This window comes from Leucoraja erinacea, chromosome 11 (genome assembly GCF_028641065.1).
Source record: "Leucoraja erinacea ecotype New England chromosome 11, Leri_hhj_1, whole genome shotgun sequence".
Lineage (NCBI taxonomy): Eukaryota > Metazoa > Chordata > Chondrichthyes > Rajiformes > Rajidae > Leucoraja > Leucoraja erinaceus.
In genome coordinates this window covers 21,440,568-21,464,399 of record NC_073387.1, presented here as the reverse complement: position 1 = coordinate 21,464,399, position 23,832 = coordinate 21,440,568, and the positions used below count along the sequence as shown (strand labels likewise).

General features: G+C 40.4%; 1 protein-coding gene across 1 annotated transcript in view; it reads left to right on the top strand.

Moving 5' to 3' along the window:
- The window catches only part of LOC129701362 (uncharacterized), a 227,863-nt gene extending 208,704 nt beyond the window's left edge, over positions 1 to 19,159 (top strand). The window contains exon 9 of the mRNA XM_055642496.1: positions 17,794 to 19,159. Coding sequence (XP_055498471.1) covers positions 17,794 to 18,071 — 278 coding nt within the window. The 3' untranslated portion in view covers positions 18,072 to 19,159. The remainder of the gene's footprint in view (positions 1 to 17,793) is intronic.
- The last annotated feature ends 4,673 nt before the right edge of the window (positions 19,160 to 23,832 follow it).

Below are 23,832 nucleotides of genomic sequence, written 5' to 3'. Positions count from 1 at the left end.
TAGTTGCACAAATTCTGAAATAAATGCTTGAAATATGGATGAAGTAGCAACAATGGAAAATAAAGATAGTTAATGTTTGAGTATTTACCTAAGCTGCATTCATGCACATATGCGGGTCAAATGAGAGGAATTATAAGAGAGAGAGAGGAAACTAAGCACAATAAAAAAAGAGAAAGAACAAGACCTGCAGGAAGAAAAATAACCATATTAAACTTTAATGGGCAGCATGATGGCGCAGAGGTAGCGTTGCTGCCGTACAGTGCCAGAGACCCGGGTTCGATTCTGACTATGGGTGCTGTCTGTACGGTGTCAGTATGTTCTCCCCGTGACCGCAAGGGTTTCCCCGATGCTCCGTTTTCCTCCCACACTCCCATGTGTGTGTTGTTGTGGATCACTTATAAACAAATAGTGTACAGGTTTGTTGGTTAAATTGCATATTGTCCCTAGCGTGTATGATAGTGCTGGTGTACGTGGCGATTGCTGGTCGGTGCGTACTCAGTGGGCCAAAGGACCTATTTCCACTCTGTAAACTAAACTAAATATTAAAAATAAACACCAATATAGAGGTACAAAATAATTTCAATTCAGAAGAATGTTTATCTGATGGTTTATGCCAGCTCTCTCGCCAACAATACAGTATATCCTATTTTTCAATCTCTAATGTTGCATTAGATATGCAAGTATATTTCTTGCAAGTCCCTATCCAATTTCCTTTCAACATCATTGATTGCTTGATTTCCTTCACTCTTGTCTATTCCAGAACATTACAGCTCATTGAATAAAGAAGCTTTTTGTCACAGCCTCCATATTTCTTTCAAAAATCTGTGTCACTATTTAAATTTAAGTGGACAGATAGAATCATGATATAGCATTGAAGCAGGCCTTTCGGCACAATTTGCCCATGCCGACCAATGTGCCCCATCTACACTAGTCCTACCTGCCCGTGTTTGGCCCATATCCCTTTGTACAGTGTACAGGGATCGCTGGTTAGCTTGGCTCAGTGAGCCGAAGGGCCTGTTTCTGCGCTGCATCTCTAATATTAAACTAAAATCTGCTTTTTACACTGAAGCAATTGTAGAAATATTTGAGAATCCCCCTATAAAATGCACACCTTATTTTTATTGCAGCAGGGAAGCATGGAAAGGGAATTGGCATGACCATTTAAATTGAGAATATGGTTATCAGGTGAACAAGTTCTGAAGGCAAGCTGACAAAATATAAAGTATAGAAACAATTTTGCTGTATGAGTTACAATGTTTCTGTGCCTGCTTCTCGCTCTTCAGCAAAGTACGGCATGGAGAATTCTTTTGGGAAGCAAGAAGCTCCATATGTCATAGTACTACATTACAAATAGAATTATTCAGTATAGCCATTCACCCTGTGGCTCATCTTGTTCTGTCTAGCCTTTATAATGTAAATACCCATATGATTAAAATGAGGAGCAACTATGTTGGGAAGTCAGGGCCTGGAGCATCTCATGGCAGAGATGGATGAATCGATCCAATTCCCCCGAATTTGGCAGAAGCAGCACAAAGAAACCATGCAAAGCTCAGTACAAATTTTATTTTATGTAAATTCAGTTTCTGCAGGTCTTTGTGCTGGTTTAAAAATGTCACGTTGCAAAGCAACCCTGTCCAAAATACAGGACATGCCTTCAGACTGAATTAATCTGCTTTAAACATTTTCTTTAATTTTCCTCCTTTGCCGAGCTTTGAAAAATCTGTAGAATAAAACTGTGCTCAAGTATAAGGGCATGATTAGGTACATCACTAATTCTGTTACATATAACTGAAGATAATGTAATGAGCAAATTTAACTAGCAAAGTGTTATTAATGTTTCATTTAAGTTAAATCATTTTCATGTAGTTAAAATTGTTGTGAATTAGACATTCTAATTCTACCCACAATTGTTTGGTAGTAATGACTACCAAGTAGAGCAATAATCAAGTTACTGGATGGAACAGAGAAGTCCTACGAGTGTAAGCCCCACTGAAATGATATACAAACTGTTTAGTTTTAGTTAAGTTTAGAAATGCAATGTGGAAACAGGCCCTTTGGCCAACTGAGTCAACGCCAATCAACAAACACACATATACTGGTTTAGTTTAGAAATACAACTTGGGAACAGGCTCTTCACAGACCAGCCATCCCTGTACACTAGCCCTATCAGGCGCACTAATCTACAATTTTTACCAAAGCCAATTAACTCACAAACCCTTGTAGGTCTTTGGAGTGTGGGAGGAAACCAGAACACCCGGGGAAAACCGGGTTATGAGGGAAACGTACAAATTCTATACAGACGGCACCTGTAGTCGGGATTGAACCTCGGTCTCTGGCGCTGTAAGGCAGCGACCCTACTGCTGCGCCACCGTACGATCCTTGAGCCTAATGTCATTCCATATCCCCATTGCCTCTCGTGCATCGCAGGCAAACATGGGATTCCTTCCATAAACTATGCATGACTCACCTGAATGATAGCTGCCATCACACATTCCCCCATCATCAATATCACGCCATCTGCCCATAGCGTGGTTATGCTTTCTATGCAGTTTTAGACATTTAATGTATCAATATTGCTGCTGGCAATAGCCAGCTTGCCAGCAGCGATGACCATAGGATCAAAAACCATAGGAGCAGAATTAAGCCATTTTGCCCATCGGGTCTACTCCACCATTCGATCATGACTGGCTTCCCAATCAAACCCTTCCCCTGCCTTTTCTCTGGGATCTTTAACAACCTTACTTATCATGTACCTGTCAATCTCTGCTTTAAAAATAACCAATGACAGCCTCCATAGCCGTTTGTGGCAGTAAATTCCACAGATTCACCAGCCTTTAACAAATTCCTCCTAATCTCCATTCTCATGCTCATAATATTATCCCAGAATATTTAGACCTGAAACAGGGCATTTAGCCCATCTGTTTCATGCAGCTATTATGTCCAACATATGCCTTTCTCCCTTCTCAATTCAGCAAAATTAATCAGCATTTCAATCTACCTTATCTTCTTGTCCAACCTCTTTGATGTGTGCACTTTCTTTGCTTCAACTGCTCCCTGTCAAAACAAAATCCACTTTCTTATCATTCATTCGGTAAAGTTACTTCCCTGGAAGGCTTATGAAGTTCAGCGTATCTCCAACAGCCCTCACCACCCTCTATAAATGCACTTTCAAAAGCATTTTATCAGGATGCATGGTTTGGGAACAGGTTCATCCAAGACCGCAAGAAATTGCGGAGTTGTGGATGTAGCATAGACCATCACGCAAACCAACCTCTCTTCCTTAACACCATCTACATTTCACGCTGCCTCAGCAAGGCCACCCGCATAATCAAGGACCAGTCTCACTCCGGTCACTCCCTCTTCTCCCCTCTCCCATCAGGCAAGAGGTACAGTGGTTTGAAAATGTATACTTCCAGATTCAGGGACAGTTTATTCCCAGCTGTTATCAGGCAAATGATCCATCCTCTCACCAACTAGAGAGTGGTCCTGACCTGATTGGAGATTTTTTTAACTATCTTTAATCGAAGTTCACTGGACTTTATCTTGCCCTAAGCATTATAGTCTTTAACCTGTATTCATACACTGTGCACTGCTTGATTGTTATCATATATAGTCTTATCACTGTCTGTAAAGCATGCAACAAAAAGCTTTTCAATGCACCTTGGTACATAAAACAATAATAAACTAAACCAATAAACTACACTAAGCATCTAAATTATTTTTTTGATTTCTTAGTGGCTATTTTATATTTTTCCTCGCGTGGAAACATTCCTTCCTTCTTCAGTCCATCAAAACCTTTCCTAATTTTAATGCTGAGGAAGAAAATTGCCTGAATTGCTGTCCCATGATTTTCATAATGGGTTCCTCAATGAGATTTTTCTTGTAATAGCGGCATGTTCTGGATGCTTTTAAAGACCTCCATTATGATATATTTCAGCGTTCTTTCATCAAGAGCAAAGTACCATAATTTATACCTGCTTACCTGATGTGAATAGCACCACATTTTATATTGCAGAAATCTCGCTCCCCTCTGCGATACCTCTATACCTCGAAACTTCTATAATATAGCAACCAAAACTGCATGCGGTGCTATAAGCCTGTTTACGCTTTGAATCCAGGTTAAGATCACTTTGGGACACAAAATGCTAGAGTAACACAACGGGTCAAGCAGTATCTCTGGAAAACATGGATAGGTGATGTTTCGTGTCAGAACCCTTCTTCACACTGATCACTTTACAATTTTTCAATTCTATCCTTTGAATTAAACAGTACTGTTGGGTGTTACACAAAAAAGTCAGCCGGTGCAGCAGCATCTATGGAGCGAAGGAAATAGGCAACGTTTCGGGCCGAAACCCTGTTGGGTTTGTCTTGTACATACTCTTGCTAGCATATGGTTCAACATCCGGTGATTATTGCTCATAATACAATTATCTGCATTGAACCTCATATGATTATTACTTGACCATCTTATTATTGGCCTCCTGTTATATATTGCAGTCCTAAGAAGGGTCTCGACTTGAAACATCACCTGTCCAGCTTCTCCAGCGATGCTGCCTGACCTGCTGAGTTCCGCCAGCACTTTGTGTCCATTTTGCAGCCAACTTCCATCCAATTTGGTATCATGCTTTTGATTCCAAAATTGAAATCTCCGGTGTCAATTTCAAACAGCAGTGGTCACATACTGATCAACATGGAACACCACCACTAATCTTCTTCTACTGTAAATGGCATTTACTCCCACTGACTGCTTCCTTTCGTAAAGTCAACCACATCGTTCATTTTACTATATTTTCCCCAAACACTGTATTTCGTGACTTTTATATTTATTATGCCTCATAATTCCGTCAAAGCCTCAGGAAAACATAGATAAATTGGATATGCTGCATTATCATTATCTATTCTTTCCATTATTTATTTTTTTTAAATCAAGAATGTATGCTATTGCAAGAATCCTGGGTGGTACAGTGGCACAGCTGGTGAAGATGTTGCCTCACAGAGCCAGAGACCCAGATTCAATCCTGGCCGTGGGTGCTGTCTGTATGGAGTTTGTACTTTCTCCCTCTGATCCTGGGCGTTTCTCTGGGTTCTCCGCTTCCCTTCCACATCGCATAGACTTGTGGGTTTGTAGGTTAACAGGCCTATTTATACTTGCCCCTAATATGTAGGGAGTGGATGAAAAAGTGGGATAAAATAGATAAAATCAGAACTAGACTCAATGTGATCTGTTTCCATGCTCTATCTCTAAACTGTTATTCTACTTTTCATTTCCCAATTATCTTTTATTCTTTCCTTTCGCAGGTTTTCTTTATTTTGCCAACCACCAACATTAAGCTCATTAGTCTTTCATTACATGAACACATTATTGCCTCTCAATTAAATTTTAAGAGATTCATAATATTAGATGTAAGCAGAATATTTAACAGCATTCTGTCAGACTCAGGGTTTCAGTGCAGGAGCATTCTTGACGATGCAGCCAGCCGCGTGCTTTAAAAGAGGCTCTGCATTGATCTATGCTTTTCTAATGTAGTAGAGGTCAGACCCTCCCTGCATGATTGTCACCTGCACCGTGCTGGAAGAAACAGTGTCATAGCCTCAGAGTCATGCAGCATGGAGACACTTTTTAAATTGTTGTGATAGCACCTGCCTCATCTACCTCCTCTGTTCCAAATAGCTACCACACATTGTGCAAAAAGTTGCCCATCTGGCTCCTATCAAACCTTCTCCCCCTCACATTAAACCTATGCCGTCCTTTTTTGATTCTCCTCCTTTAAAAGACTCTGTGCATTTACCCTATCTATTCCACCCATTATCATATACACGTCTATAGGACCTCCTGTGCTCTAAGGAATAAAGTATAAACTGTAAAGGATAAACTATAGCTCAGGCCCTTGCATCCTGGCAACATCCTCAGGTCTCTGGTGCTCTAAGGCAGCGAGTCGCCCAATTGTGCCACTCTGCCACTCTGCCACCCTGCGTTAATGGACGTACAGCAGCACAGAATAAGAAAGCCAGACTAAATCAGAATGCAGCAACTTCATTTTGAGTCAGTGCTGTGCTCTGAGAAATGATATTGATGAAGAAGCAAAGGTCATGTTTTTTTGTCACATTGCAGGAGGAGGTGGAGAGAGTTGCATAACATGAAAACAACACAAAATGTTGGAGTAACTCGGCAGGTCAAGCAGCGTCTCTGGAGAACATGGATGGGCAACCTTTTAGGTCGAGTCCCTTCTTCATCCTGGCCTGCTGAGTTACTCCAGAACCTTGTGTATTTTTTGTAACCCAGCATCTGCAGTTCCTTGTGTGTACATAGCACAACATGACATATTAATTGGAGATCAAGTGAATAAGTACAATGACCAATAGAGCCACTCCCGAATATTGATGAATTCTCAGATCATAAACTCTTTTTAGCCAACAAATCTGCCAACCAATCGATTCCTAATCACCACCATTTTTGATTATTGACTAACATTTCTCCAGCTTTCATTACTGTCCCTAACGGATCCATTCTGACCCAATCACTCACACTTGCCTGAGTGTTATTATTTGTGGCCCATTAGCCCCATGTTCAAATATGACTTTAAAGCCAGCATGGTTTTGTGAAAATCAGACTGACGACCAATATTACTTCTGGTTTGTTGGTTGGGTGCTTGATTGAATGCCTCAGGTATTCCTGTGCAGGTATGGTGACTGTAATGCATGGGCCCATACATTTCCTAAGCTAATAAAAAAAGCTAATATATTTTCACTTCTTTCTAGCTGAAAGAAAATCCAAATCACTTTCAGTGTAGGCGGTGAGGAGGATCATGTCCAATATCATTTTTCGGAACCTTGCCTGTAATGACCATGTTCCAACCTTAACATTTTCTGTCACCCGGTAATATCAGGGTTTTTTTTCATTAAATCCAACAAGATTTAATTTCAGACTGGAGTATTTATAACTGCTTGCGTTTCTGCCAACACAAAGAGTTCATTATTTTGTATTCTGTAAAATGGACCATACAAATTTTTATTTTTCACATCCATTATATGGGTGGCAACCCATCATTATGCTTGAAATTCTCCACAAATAATCTACCACAAAAGTCACTCGGCTGTCCAGTGTCACAAATACAGAATGCATTATTTGCTTTCACAGGTGGCACAATAGTGCAGTGGTAGAGCTGCTGCCTTACAGCACCAGAGATTCAGGTAAAATCCTGACTACTGCTGCTGTCTGAAAGGAGTTGGTATGTCTCTCTGTGACTGCATGGGTTTTCCCCGGGTGCTCCGGTTTCCTCCCACATTCCAAAGATGTGCAGGTTTGTAAGTTAATTGGATTCGGTAAATTGTCCCAAGAATGTAGGATAGAACTAGGTTACTGGTGATCATTGGTCGATGCGGACTCGGTTGTCCAAAAGGCCTGTTTCCATGCTGTATCTCAAGTGGAATGGAGATATAGAAGTGTGGAACAATATTATTGGATAATAGCAGATCCTCTTCTGGGACCAGCCACACTCTGGCGCCAACATGTCAGCCCATGTTTTTAAGCTCCCAATGTCAGGTATACCTGTCCAAGGAATATAAATTATGTAGAAACACATAGAGATGTAGAGTTCGTTGATTCATTAAAGGGTGCTTGAATTAGGGACATTTAGTGTTTTCTTTTGGAGATAGTGTTATTGTGAATGGCATGGAGAGCAGACTTGAGCAACTCAATTACTTGAAATAATTGCAAACCATGGTGTAAATTTGCAAACATCATTAACACCATACAAATTATGATACAAAACAGGTTGGCGTAACCAAAGAATGCATGTTATAATTGCACAATTTCATTATTAGTTGTTTGGCTCATTTGTAATCCATTCACAGTTCATTGCCATTTAATTGCCAATTCATTGCCATTTTTAACCAATTAAATAATTTCACTTAGTTATTGTCAACTGGGCGGCACAGTGGCCCAACGGTAGAGTTGCTGCCTAACAGCGCCAGAGACCCGGGTTCAATCCTGACTATGCGTGCTGTGTATATGGGGTTTGTACGTTCTCCCTGTGAGTGGGTGAGTTTTATCGGGGTGTTCAAACTTCCTCCCACCATTCATTTGTCGCTAGTTGGCCCACTTGTTGGCCCATTTGACCCATAGATTTGTCGCTAATTGGCTCAGCTAAAATAGTAAATTGTCACGAGAGTGTAGGCCAGTGCGTGTGTACAATGTGGGATGATTGCTGGTCTTAGTGGTCAAAGGGCCTGTTTCCACGCTGTATAGAATCTTAGGATCATAGTCGCAAATTGTGGAAACAGGCCCTGCTGCCCAAGTTGCCCACACTGACCAACATGTCCTATCTATACAAATCCCACCTGCCCGCTTTTTGCCTTTATCCCTCTAAACCTGTCGAATCCATGTGCCTACCTAAATATTTATCAAATGTTGCAATAGTACCTGTCTCAACTACCTCCTCTGGCAGATTGTTTCTTACACCCACCACCCTTTGTGTGAAGAAGCGATCCCTCAGTTTCCTATTACAGCTTTCCCTCTTCACCTTAATCTTATGTCCTCTAGACCTCTCTCTAAAGTCTGTGTTAACCTAAACTGCTTAATCCTGGTGAGTGTTTGATGGACCTTAGTGCTTGAATGTTTTTTAGAATGGGTATTCCATGACAAGCTAGCTCAGGTGGTTTCCTTTTTTGCCATCTGATTGCTTGGATTTTGATCTCCCTGAATGAATGAAGAAGCTAATCAAGTCAATGGGTCGGCATTTCAGAAGAAATTTAAATGTACATATCACATTGAAATATCTTATGGACGAGACGGATTTGGCTGGGGACAGGTTTCTATGATGGTGGATATAGAAGGGGGAGGGGAAGATTGATCATGTATTCAGCACTGAATAGTGAAAGAGGTGGATAGTGTGGACATGGTGAGCATGTTTCCAGTAGTGCGAGAGTCTAGGACCAGAGTGTACAGGCTCAGAATAAGATCTACCGTTAGAAAGTATATAAGGAGGAATTTCTTTACACAGAGAGGTGAATCTGAAATTCATTGCTACAGACTGCAATGGAGGCCGAGTCATTGAGTATTTTTTAAAGCTGGAATTGACAGGTTCTTGATTAATAAGGTTATTAAAGGTATGGGGAGAAGGTAGGAGTATGGGGTTGAAGAGGAAAGATAGATCAGCCATGATTAATGGTGGAGTTGATTCAATCGGCCAAATAGCCTAATTCTACTCCTATGACATGAACTTCTATCTGAAAATAGTTGATAATACCTTCGATCAGCCTGCTGGTCCCCACCCACATTGAGGATGGGATGCTCTTGGATTCTCTTTATCTAATTTAAAGACTGTATTTCCATTTTGGTCACTGTCCAGTCTCTCTAATCTTTAGGGTTAAGTTGTAATAAAGCCTCGCCCCATGCATTTCATCTGGCATGCAAATAATCACTCTGTAAGTACAATGTGGAAGAGCAGGAAAATTAAAAGGAATCTAGGCAATTAATTCTGAGAAGTAGCAGTCACAACAGGTTTAATTAAATGTGAAGCCTCTCTTTGTAAATGCAGCTTTGATATAGCACTGATAAGATCATTATATTTTGTATGCACTTCTTTTAACAGCGGGGAACTTCTGAGTACACTATGAGGTTTGCATCTATTTGAATTGCCAAGTATCGCCAAATTAACTGTGTGTTTTGTAAATATTGGAGTCAAATATTAGAGCACGGCCTGCCGGGCCAACTTGGCCATGCTGACAAAATGCTCCAACTACACCTGTCCAGATGAGTCTAAACCACACGAGTCCTACTTGCCTGGGTTTGACCCATATCCCTTTAAAACAATCCTATCGGAGGTTGAAGGGGAGTCTTGATAGAAGCACTTAAAATTATGCATGGCATAGATATGGTAGACAGTCAAAACCTTGTTTCCTTTGGTGGAAATGTCCAACAGCAGAGGGAATAGCTATAAGGTGAGAGTGGAGAAGTATGGGGCAGGTTTTTTACCACAGAGTGTGGTGGGGCTTGGAACTCATTGCCAGGATTGGTCGTGAAGGCAGATATGATAGTGATATTTGAGGATTTTAAATAAGCACATGAAAATGTCTGGAATAAAGGGATGTGGAACATGGATCATGTACAGGCAGATGAAATCAGTTTAACTTCACATCATGTTCGGCACACACATTATGTGCTGAATGTGCCGTGCACTTCTATTCAACAATTCTAGGGCAACAAGCTAGATAGGGCTCTTAATGAGCTGGATAGGGCTCTTAAAGAGCTCGATAGGGCTCTTAAAAATAGCGGAGTTAGGGGATATGGGGAGAAGGCAGGAACGGGGTTCTGATTGGGGATGATCAGCCATTGAACGGCTGTGCTGGCTCGAAGGGCCAATTGGCCTACTCCTGCACCTATTGTCTATTGTCTATTGAATCAGACCATCATGCAAACCAACTTCCCTTTCATTGACTCCATCTACACTTCACGCTGCCTCGGCAAGGCCAACAGCATCATCAAGGTCAAGTCTCACCCCAGACACTCCCTCTTCTCCCCTCCCCTCCCCTTCAGGCAAGAGGTACAGAAGTGTAAAAACACATACCTCCATATTCAGAGGCAGTTTATTCCCATGTGTTATTCGAGAAGTGATCCACAATACGAACAACTAGAGAGAAATCCTGAGCTACTATCTACGTATTTGGAGACCCACAGATTATATTTAATTGGACTTTATCGTGCACTAAATGTTATTCCCTTCATCCTCTATCTGTACACTGTGGGCGGTTTGAGAGTAATCATATGCAGTCTTTCTGCTGACTGGATAGCATGCAACAAGAAGCTTTTCACTGTATCTCAGTATACACACCAATAAACTAACTAAACTAAACTAAACTGGAAGTATTTTACACTATTCACCATAATTTTCTTCCAACATTGTCTGTTTTCTGTGATATTTTTATAGCTCCCAATTTTAAATTGACAATGTAGATGTAAGCAGCAACATGTGGGGATATGTGTCTGTAGCTCCCAATTTAAAAATAAAATCAGTACTTCCACTGAAATATTTTAGAAGGCAAACAAAAAAGTATGAAGTATTCAAGAAGGAACTGCAGATGCTGGAAGATCGACGGTACACAAAAATGCTGGAGAAACTCAGCGGGTGCAGCAGAATCTATGGAGCGAAGGAAATAGGTGACGTTTCGGGCCGAAACCCTTCTTCAGACTGATGGGTCTTGGCCCAAAGTGTCACATATATCTTTTCTCCAGAAATGCTGCCTGACCCACTGGGTTACTCCGGCATTTTGTGTCTATCTTCGGTATTATTCAGCATCTGCAGTTCCTTCCTACAAGAAAAAGTATGAAGATTGAACTGTGAGCAAAGAATGCCACAGAAATATTGAGAAATGAGTGGATCATATCAGTCAATATTTTTGAAAGACTTGTTAGCCATCTGAAAAACAAAATTGGACAGATAATTTGGGGGAATTCGTCAATTGATCGGGTGTTGATTGGTGGCTTCTGAATGATCAGTAGCCAATAGACAATATGTGCAGGAGCAGCAATTCGGCCTTTCGAGCCAGCACCACCATTCAATGTGATCATGGCTGATCATCCTCAATCAGTACCCTGTTCCTGTCTTCTCCCCACATCGTCTGACTCCGCTATCTTTAAGAGCCCTATCTAGCTCTCTCTTGAACGTATCCAGAGAACCGGCCTCCACCACCCTCTGAGGCAGAGAATTCCACAGACTCACAACTCTCTGAAAAAGTGCTTCCTCATCTCCGTTCCAAATGGTTTACCCCTTGTTCTTAAACTGTGACCCCTGGTTCTGGACTCCCCCAACTCTAGCGTGTCCAAATCCTCAATAATCTTATATGTTTCAATAAGAGGTTCCCCTTCATCCTTCTAAACTACAAGTGTATCCAAGGAAGAATACATATCTTCCTGGTAGTCAGCTTCACAAGCAAATCAGTCATTGTGAATGCTTCAAAAAGGAGATTGGACGGCACTGTGGCAAAGCTGGTCGAGCTGCAGCCTCACAGCGCCAGGGAGCCAGGTTCAATCCTGATACTCGAGTGCTGTTTGTGTGGAAGTTGCACATTCTTCCTCTGATCATATGGGTTTCCTCTGGATGCTCTGGTTTCCTCCCACATCCAAAAGATTTGCAGGGTTTTAGGTTAGTTGCCCTTTGTAAATTGCCTTGGATACGAAAATGGGATAACACAGAACTAGTGTGAATTGGTGATCGATCGACTCAGTGGGCCTAAGGAATAGTATCTATGCTGTATCTCTATAGTAAAAAATGATTAGTACTGTATATATACAGAACCTATAAGTTATTCAAGTGTGGTCATTGTAACCCAACAGTTTGGGCATTTAGTTATGTGCCAAGTGGTACCGTTTGCCTTAAAGTGTATTTTGCTCACTTTAATGTGTACATGAAAGATGATTTAACACTAAATAGGACACATAGACTTCCAATTGTAGATTATATGGGAAATATAGGGCTTAAATGTGATTCAGGTCCAGGCATTCCAACATTTTTGACCCTTTATTTATTTGCCAGGCTGCACCCTGTGCTTTAACATGCTTTCTGCATATTGTACTGCATGTGTAAAAGATGATTTAGCACCACTGAAACAGAAGATACACATTCGAACTGTTATGGTGATCAGACTGCTCTGCAATAGACATTGCATATATTGTAACTTCAAAAGGATGGATGCAGTATACAAATATATTCTAATATCAAAATTACCCCTGAATGTATGTATTTAACGCATTCAAATTTCATGGTTCCATCACTAAAATTATTTCTGAAGCTAATTATTTCTCAACTGACCAGTTTCTGATTTACTAGTGCATTTTGCCTGTAGCCAATCTTTAACATCTCGATGTGAGTGCCAACACATTTCCATCAAATAGAATTAATCCCTTTTTTTCCATTTGTCACATAAAGCAATATCAAAATAATTATCCTTTTGTTCACTGGGTGCATAAAATTAAAAACCGTGAATATACAAAAGCAACTGTGCATATTCTAAATGCTACAGGGAAAAAGTAAAAATTAAAACAATATCTACTTTGGCAGTGGTAGCCAGTCTCGTAAGGAGCAATAGCTAAGTTGGAAATTAAGAAAGTCTCCCAGAGGCATACTTAATAAAAAGCAATCTAATAATAAGTGTACAATACCTAGCCACGCAGATAAAAAAGTTTTTATTCTCACTCTGTGAAAATTAGCTGAGACAGCAGTATAAAAATTTTAATTGTTTCAAAGGAATGAAATTAATCAGTGGCAGTGCAAAAAATAATCTAAGAGGAATGCCAACATTAAAGCAAAATACTACAAATGCTGGAAATATGGAACAAAAACAGAAATGTTGGAAACCAGCATGTTGGAAGGAGAAATAGAGTTGAAGGTTCAGAGTAACAACTTTCATTGGGAATATAAGTTAGAAACACACCCTGGGTTTTGCTGCCCCTGAGATGACAATCTGGTACATAATCCGCTGTGGTGGAACAGATACGATACTATGGTGTTTCAGATATTTGTAGAGGCACATGGATATGCAGAGAATGGAGGGATATGGGTGACGCATAAGCAGATGAGATTAGTTTACCTTGGCATTATGTTTGGCACAGACATTGTGAACCAAAGGGCCATACCTTTCTCTGTGGTATGTTCGATGTAAAATGACTTCAAGCTCCCATCACTGGCTGGTTTAACCACCAAATGTTATCAGCTTGTATATCCTCACTGGACCAGCTGATGAGAAAGGAGAAGACAAAGAAGGTATGTCAGCCACTCATTTTCTGCGACATGAAGATGCTGTAGAATCCCAGGAGTTATGCAAGAGTCTTATCTTGTAACACAGATAGCCAGTGGTGGCAAATTGGCGCAGCTGGTGGAGCTGCTGCCTCCCAGTGCCAGAGACCCAGTGTCGATCTGGACCATTGGAGTTGTCTGTGGAATATGGACGTTCGCCCTATGACTGTGGTTTTCTCCGGGTGCTCCGGTTTCCTCCTACATCCCCAAATCATGTGGATTTGTTGGTTAATTAATCAGAATTTACTGGACTTTATCTTGCATTAACATTCCATTCCATTTATCATGTATCATTTATCATTTATCAGTATACACCGTGGATGGCTGGATTGTAATCATGTATAGTCTTCCCGCTGATGGGTTAGCTTGCAATAAAAATCTTTTCACTGACAATAAACTAATCTAATTAAACAAACTAACTAACTAATTTGCCGCTGTAAATTGCCCCTCGTGTGTAGGGAGTAGGTGTGAAAGTGTAATAATATAGAACTAGTTGAACAGACCAAATGGTTGGCATGGACTCAGTGGGCTGAAGGGTTGTTTCCACGCTATGTATCAAAAAAATAAAGTGCACCCACGAATAAACAAGGAACTGCAGATGCTTGTTTACACAAAAGGCCACAATGTGTTGAAGTAAGTCAGCGGGTCAGGCAGCATCTCTGGAAAAAATGGGTAGATGATATTTTGAGTGGGGACCCTTCTTCAGATTAAGGGTCCTAACCTGGAATGTCACCTATTCACGTCCTCCAGAGATGCTGCCTGACCTGTTGAGTTACTCGAACATGTTGTGTCCTGTAGTGGAAGGCATGGTTTGTAGTTGCAGCACTCTGGACACAAGGGAAACTGAGCAGTCTCTGTGTGTGGATAGGACAGGATGGATCAGCTGGAAGGAACTTAAGCTGCCCCTGTATCTAGGTAGATCAGTCAACAATTGAGATGGTGAAATAGGTCTAAGTGACAAAACATGAAGCATGCAATAGGAAGGTGATGCAACAATGCTTCAGGCCCTAGGTTCTTGCAAAGGTTTAGCACTTGCAACTTAATGGAGAGAGAAACAATTAAAGTTGCAAGTGCTAAACCCTTTGCCAGAACCTAGGGTCTGAAACATTAACTTGTTCTCTTTCAACAGATTCTGCATGATCTGCTGAGAATGTTCTGCTTTTTAACATCAGATTTCCAGTATCAGCAGTTATGTTTTCTTTTGATTTTAATTTACTCCTCAATTTGATGTGGATGGAAGACAAAATGAGAGGAAGGATGGTCAATAAAGCAGAAAGAAGAAAATTGCAAGAGAGAGGTTATGAAAATAGTGATGACAATTCTGGGCAACACGATGGAAGCACAGAGATTTAGGTTAATCCCACATTAGTTTCTCTGGAGTTACCAAAGCATCTTTAGAAGATCAATGAAAAATGCAGGAGATTGTAGAAACTATGATGACAAAAATTTCAGATGATCAATGTAAAATACAGGAGATTTTGCAAACTTTGATGACAAAGACATTATAAACGATCGATAGAATCCTGGAGCAAGCTAAATTCCACATTGCCAACTGGGGAAGCTCAGCGACGCAGTGGTAGACTGCCTGAGGACTGCCTGACTTCAAAAATATAACATAGAACATTACAGCACAGGAAAGGTCCTTCAGCCTACAATGTCTGTGTCAAACATAATGCCAAGATAAGCTAACCTCATCTGCCCGTACACAATCTATATCCATACATTCCCTGCATATCCATGTGACCATCTAAAAGACTCTCAAAAATCCCAGTATCATATTTGCCTCCACCACAATCCCTGGCAGCACATTCCACACACCCACAACCCACTATGTAAAAAAACTTGAATTGTATTTTGCATTGACAAACAATTTTACCAGAGCCTCAGTTTGTCTCGTAACAGAACATTCCACATATAAAATGATGAGAGGCATAGATAAGATAGACAGTTAAAACCTGAGGGGCAGTGTGCACACAGATGGTTGTGGGTATGTGGAATGAGGCAGGGGACATACTGAGGCAGGTATTATAACAACATTTAAAAGACATTTGGACAGGTACATGGATAGGAAAAGTTTTGAGGGATAAGGGCCAAACGTGGGCAGAAGGGACTAGCATAGATGGGGCATTTTGGTCGACATGGGCAAGTTGGGTCGAAGGGCCTGTCTCCAACTGTATGTCTTTATGATTATGACTGTCATATCTTCCTCACCCTTTTCTTGCAGATTTTTGAGCAATCATTGCTGGGCTGGTCAGAGATTCATATGAAGAAAGACTGGATAGACTCGGCTTGTACTCGCTAGAATTTAGAAGATTGAGGGGGGATCTTATAGAAACTTACAAAATTCTTAACGGGTTGGACACGCTAGATGCAGGAAGATTGTTCCTGATGTTGGGGAGGTCCAGAACAAGGGGTCACAGTTTGAGGATAAGGGGGAAGTCTTTTAGGACCGAGATGAGAAAAAAATTTTTCACACAGAGAGTGGTGAATCTGTGGAATTCTCTGCCACAGAAGGTAGTTGAGGCCAGTTCATTGGCTATATTTAAGAGGGATTTAGGTGTGGCCCTTGTGGCTAAAGGGAGAGAAGGCAGGTATAGGATACTGAGTTGGATGATCAGCTATGATCATATTGAATGCGGTGCAGGCTTGAAGGGCCGAATGGCCCACTCCTGCACCTATTTTCTATGTTTCTATGTTTCTATTCCAACATCCCACAAACAAATTAATAGAAACACCAAAGCAATTCTGTTGATCATTGTTGTTTGTGGGATGGTATTGTGCACACATTGTATATTGTATTTTCCTAAAACACCTCAATGAATTTATTCCACAGTAATTATTTGACAGTAAAGATCCTGTAGGGCATTCTGGAGAAATGAAAAGTGCTGTACAAATGCAATTCATTTCCTTCCTAATTAAAAATAAACATGCAGCTGATAAATTAGCGTAGAATAAAATGCCTGGAGTAAGTTTTCTGTAGATGACACATTTCCAAATCTGGGAAAAAAAAATAATGAATGTAGCCGTAGGCCAAGGCCTTGATTATGTCAAGATGGTTTAAGTTAAGGCATGAGTGCGCACAAATGGAGAATTGGAGATGGCATAAAATGACTGGTTTAGATACGTACAATCAAGTTTGAACATGAACTGTTTACTTTAGTTTAGGTCAGAGATACAGCATGGAAATGGGTCTTTCGCTAGACCGAGTCCATGGCGACCATTGATCACGCATTCACATTAGTTCTATGTTATCCCACATTCCCATCCACTCCTTGCACATTTGGGATGAATTTTACATAGACCAATTAACCTACAAGCCCACACGTCTTTGGGATGTGCACCTTGTGGAGACCTCTGGGGGTCACAGAGAGAACATGCAAACTCCACACAGACAGCACCAGAGGTCAGGATCAACCTCGAAGCTCTGGCGCTGTGAAGCACAATCTCTACCAGCTGCACTGCTTCTAACTGAGTTTGGTTTTCTTTTTTCCTATCTTCAACCAAACCTTTATAGAAATCGTAAATATGGTCGAAAGATACACTTCATATATCTCACAAGAATATTCGATTCCTTGGAATTAAAATTGGAAATGAAGCATAACTTGGATGTTTCATTGCTTGGCACAGTTAATTTTTGTTTATATCCCTTGCTAATGGACAATATTAATTTATGAGGCAGAGATAATATTAGCTGCAATGGGGCATTGGCCCTTTTTCAAAGGATGAGAAAGGAGATGTCACAAAGGAGAAAAACAAATTAAATACAAGTAGAGGAGGTAGAAAGGACAAAGATATCAGTAAATGAAGCAACGCCTAAATTGGCGCCATGAAGGATAATAGTTGTTAGATGAATATTCTACGGAAATGAAGCTACAGAATGGAAATTTTCCCTCGGTTGCTTGTGCTAAACGTGTGCTTCACTTCAGATTTCATGAATTTAATCTAATGGTTATCAAAAATTGAAAATGATCATTGTATTTATCCATGCTTGATTTTACAGATGTGGATTACATTAAAGCATCTCCAGATTTGGAAGGTGGTATACCTGGCTGGACCCCCAGGTTTGCACCACAGAACCTCGAAACCCTGGAAGCCGATGATTATCAGTCAAACATCTACATGGGCGGCAGCCCTGTCATGCTCTCCGGTCACCAGGACAAAGCTATCAAGCAGGACAGGCAACATTCTGCATCTTCTACGAAAAAGAAGAAGAAGCGCAGCAAACGTTCGGAAAAGCGGGAAAGCAAATGTACCATGGAGGAGCCACAAAATGAGTAACGCCTCTTCTCATGGTAATTTGAGTACTCCCGATATCCAAGTCAGATCATCAGTGTAGACACAAGGGTTCTGTAAATTAAATTTAAAGTCACATTTGGAAGAGATATTGTTGTGTGTACTCAAATGCTAACTTGTTGTCTTGAATGTTTTATAATTTTAGTTCAATGCTTTTATTTAGCTTGGCTCCCTTTCTTCTGTCAGGCAACATTCATTTCTTATATGTTCAGCTGTAAATGCACAGGAGTCGGTGAGAAAAACAAATTAAAAATAGCATTTTGTTAATTCAATGTACAGACTAAGACAGTGACCTTATGAAAATGTTTTTTTCACTTTGCACTCCCTAGTGTCATAACCTACAGTCTGACTACAGGACAGGTTAATTGTATTAAGATGAAAAGTTATACATTTGCAAATATTGATTAAATATCACGCTGGAGAAGACATCTCAATTGTCAAGAACTGAGTGAAGGCAAACGTACACAAAATCTGTAATCTTTATGAAGCAGTGATTATTTTCAGTGCCATCATAAGCAATTTTATTCCATGGGAATTTGAATTTAGCAAATCGAGAATTAATGCATGTTTTTTTTCATGTCTCAACAAATTGGGACTTGGGTCGAAGAACAGCATGTATACACCGTTATTTTTATGGTATTTTAACTGCTGACAACTGGATATATTTTTCTCTGTGTTCAAAGTTGAAGATAAGAATGTAACTGTTTTTACGTAACATGGAAATAATTAGTTGAAAAAGTTTCTTTAAGTTTGCAAGCAGGGCAAAGTGCACCACAGTGTATCTAACAAAATGTGGATGAAACAATAAACTGGCTTCAGCTGCTCATCTTGGCTAAGTCAGACTGTGACTGCTTAATACTCATCTGAATCACTTTGTGCGTTTGTAGCAGCAGTAAACACAGAGGTCATTTCTTCAATCACCTGCGGCAACTATGCATTTTGTTACATTTGTACCAAAGGTGGCTTTCTTTCTCAATGACATCTAATGTAATCTTTTATGCTTAGTCTATTTTCAGATGTATTCTGTTTTTTGCATGTTTAAGTAAACGTGATCAGGACAATCTTTACCATGTATGTGGTTATTAACGAGTCATCTTTTCGCCACTCTGTGTACAACTTTACAGCTTTTTGCACACCAATAACTTTCTAACAGAGTAGCTCTTTATTCACTCATTGATGGCAAACACATTTCCTCTTTTTAAATACTGTTAGCAATTATGTGGTTTACATTTGAATTATTTGCTGTTTCGAAATGTATTCTTGATCACCAATAAGGCACTTTGAACCAAAAACAGAAAATGCTGGAAATGCTCAGCAGGTTAGGCAGCATCTGTGGATGGTGACAAAAAAGATAGTGTTTCAGGTTATAGACCCTTCATTAAAACTGGAAAATGGAAACTCAAATTAGTTTCAACCTGCAGAAAGGGCAAAGGAAGGATGGATTGATGAAAAGCAATATCTCTGACAGAGTGGTCAAGATTGCCTTGGCTGTGTTGATGAAGTAACATTGCAGGGCACCAAATTGTGAATTATCATGGAGAAGATGTTAATGTCTATCATTACTGATTGCAATCTGTGGGTTAAGATGTCAAGGATTCATTTGTGGAGTAGCTTGCTGAGTCCTATGTCCAAGAGATTGGTATTTGTTTATTATTGCCATGTGTACAGTGAACAACTTTGTTTTACATCCTATCAAGGCATATCATAGCATACATGAGTATATCATGTAGTGCAAAAAGAAATAGGCATAGGGTAGAATATGATGTTAAAGCTACAGAGAAAGAGAAGACAAAAAAAGTTCAAAGATCACCATGAGAGATTGGAAGATTGGGAATCTATCCCTAGCATATAAGAGGTTTGTCAAGAGTCTGATAACAGCCAGGAAGAATCTTGGAGATATTGTGTGCTTTCAGGTATTTGACATCTGATCTACAGGGAATAATGTTCATAAAATAGGAAATCACATAACCAAATTAATTTCAAATCAGTGAACTAAATTTTAATTAGAGTTATTGGATGAAATAAGAATACCATATGTTTCTTTAAAAGTGATGAAGCAGCTTTTCTTTCATATATTATGTTATGTTCATCATAATAGGACATATTATGAATTCATGCGGACAAGCAAAATTCCTGATTGTGCTTAATTTTGCTGTGGGGATACTATCTAGCTTCAATGTTCCCTCTCCAGAAATGTGAGGTTATCCATTTTGTGTGGCAAAAAAAACAGGAAAGCAGACTATTATCTAAATGGTGGCCGATTGGGAAAGGGGGAGATGCAGCGAGACCTGGGTGTCATGGTACACCAGTCATTGAAGGTAGGCATGCAGGTGCAGCAGGCAGTAAAGAAAGCGAATGGTATGTTAGCTTTCATTGCAAAAGGATTTGAGTATAGGAGCAGAGAGGTTCTACTGCAGTTGTACAGGGTCTTGGTGAGACCACACCTGGAGTATTGCGTACAGTTTTGGTTTCCAAATCTGAGGAAGGACATTATTGCCATAGAGGGAGTGCAGAGACGGTTCACCAGACTGATTCCTGGGATGTCAGGACTGTCTTATGAAGAAAGACTGGATAGACTTGGTTTATACTCTCTAGAATTTAGAAGATTGAGAGGGGATCTTATAGAAACTTACAACATTCTTAAGGGGTTGGACAGGCTAGATGCAGGAAGATTGTTCCCGAAGTTGGGGAAGTCCAGGACAAGGGGTCACAGCTTAAGGATAAAGGGGAAATCCTTTAAAACCGAGATGAGAAGAACTTTTTTCACGCAGAGAGTGGTGAATCTCTGGAACTCTCTGCCACAGAGGGTAGTTGAGGCCAGTTCATTGGCTATATTTAAGAGGGAGTTAGATGTGGCCCTTGTGGCTAAGGGGATCAGGGGGTATGGAGAGAAGGCAGGTACGGGATACTGAGTTGGATGATCAGCCATGATCATATTGATGGCGGTGCAGCTCGAAGGGCCGAATGGCCTACTCCTGCACCTAATTTCTATGTTTCTATGTTTCTATGTTTTATATCTAAAATTATATTTACCACTGAGAAGCTCATGTAGCATTTGGGGTGTACATACATATGCAGTGAATTTCACTATTAGTTTATTCATACATATAAACAAATTGCAGCTTGATATGGGACTGATGATAGCCAATAATATTGAGCAAAAAACAAACTGCTGCATACTCAGGGGACCTAACTGCAGCATCTGTGGTGGGAAATGGAGAGTCATACTTACAGGTCAAGATTCTAGTCCCAGTCCAGATCTTGACCTGAAATGTCAACTGTTCCTTTCCATCTACAATGATGCATTAAGCTGCTGAATTCCACCAAGCAGTTTGCAGAAACAATGAACTGCAGATGCTGGTTTACACAAAGGGCCACAAAATGCAGGATCTCTGGAGAACATGAAGAGGTGATATTTCAGGATAGGAAGAAGGGCCCTGAATCAAAACGTCACCTATCCATGTTCTTCAGAGATGGTGCTTGACCTGCAGAGTTACTCCAGCACTCAGTTTCCTTTATTGTCCATCAGCAATTTCATTTTTTTCTCCAAACCCCAGCAACTGCACCTGCATTTTGCAAATGTAACTGCGTCTCTTGCATCTCTATTTTGCACCCACTAGCATCTCGTATAATATGTTCCTCTAGAAAAGGAGAGGGAAACAAAACCCAAATTGATTTGTTAGGTAAGGATTGTTCATTTACATTTTGGCCCTGGGCTAATTTTGTGCATCTCTCATAGAAGAGTGCTGGATTATGAATATGAAATCAATTTCTGAATGCTAAGACCCAGTTTGTGATAGTAGCTTTTCTCTACAAACTACCTGCTTTGATATTTTGAAAATGTTTTGACATAAATTATTCTTTCTTCACCACTAAAAAAGTATTCAGGTGAATGACAGATCAACAGGGTATCCGTTTAACAATTATCCCAGTTTGATATTTATGAGAAAATTCATTGCTTAATAAATGACAAGACCACATGCAGTTTCAATTTAAGACAAGTTAAGAAAATGGAAATAGTGCAGGCTACATACAACCACTTTTGGCTGGCAGTCAACAGAACACCCATTATAAATGCGCAGACATTGGAATTATTTCCTAATTGTTTCATTTAGAGATACAGCATAGAAACAGGGCCTTTGGCCCACAGAATCCATGCTGACCATTGATCACTCGTTCACACTATTTCCATGTTAGTCCATAATCGCATCCACGCCCCACACTCTAAGGGTAATTTATAGAGGCTAATTGAACTACAAACACTCACATCTTTGAGATGAGGGGAGAAACAGGGGCACCCAGAGGTCACAGGGAGAACCGTGCAAACTCAATTTAGACTGCACAAAACTGAAAATTATTTAATCACAATTGATGGGCTGTCATTATTCCAAAATACATTAGGTCATTCAAAGTTATCCTTACTGAACATTACTTGCAAATGCATTTTTATTTCTGAATCATTATACAAGCAATCATTATATACTCAAATATTGCCAAAAAATGGGTATCTGTATAGTAGAACTTTTGCAGGAAATCGCATTGTGCTGAATTGTTCTGCAAAACATGCACTGGAATTGCCTTGCATGATTATCCCAAACTAGTCTAACCCAATGCACATTACAAATGGAACTCGGAGCATTACAGTGGCCCTGACACAACCCTGGACTGATCTAGGATGGGTAAGAATCTGCCTGCAGACAGGAAGTGACACAGCTGACGACCTGGTGCCTTCGTAACAACCTGGAGTTCAATGCTCTTAAGACAGTGGAATTGATGGTAGACTTTAGGAGAGCTCTCCCTCCCCTCCCCCCACTCACCATCAACAACACCACAGTCACATCTGTGGAGTATTTTTAGTTCCTTGGAACCATCATCTCCAAGGTCCTTAAATAGGGGGCCACCATCGACTCCACAGTCAAAAAGGCCCAACAGAGGATGTACTTCCTGCGGCAGCTGAGGAAACACAATCTGCCACAGGCAATGATGGTCCAATTCTATACTGCCATCATAGACTCTGTCCTCACCTTTTCATTCATGGTCTGGTTTGGCTCATTCACCAAGCGTGACATCCGGAGGCTGCAGCGAATCGTTCGATCAGCTGAGAAGATTGTTGGTTGCAACCTCCCCCCCATTGATGAACTGTACACTGCAAGGACCAGGAAGCGAATGGGTAAGATCATCTCTGATCCCTCTCACCCTGGCCACAAACTCTTTGAAACGCTTCCCTCTGGAACGCGACTCCGGACTGTCAAAGCCACCACAGCCAGACATAAAAACAGCTTTTTTCCACGAGCAATAACTCCACTCAATAAGCAAAAGTCTGTCGCCTCCTTTTGCTCTTGTATTTTATTTCATTCACATGTTTAAACCTTAATGTTTTTTTCTAAATGTTTTAATGTTTTATGTTTTATTCTTAATTGTTTACTGTATGTCGTGTTGTTACTTGCGAGCAGAGCACCAAGGCAAATTCCTTATATGTGTACATACTTGGCCAATATACTTATTCATTCATTCATATCGACTACTGTCTGTTGGAGTTTGTACATTCTCCCTGTGACTGCTTGGGTTTTCTTCAGGTGCTACGGATTCCTCCCACACTCGAAAGACATACAGGTTTGTAAGTTAATTGGTTTTGGTAAAAAAATTGCAAATGTCCCCAGTGTGTAGAATACCGCTGGTGAATGGGGTGATCGCTGATCAGGGTGAACTAGGTGGACCAAAGATCCTGTTTCCATGCTGCAACTCT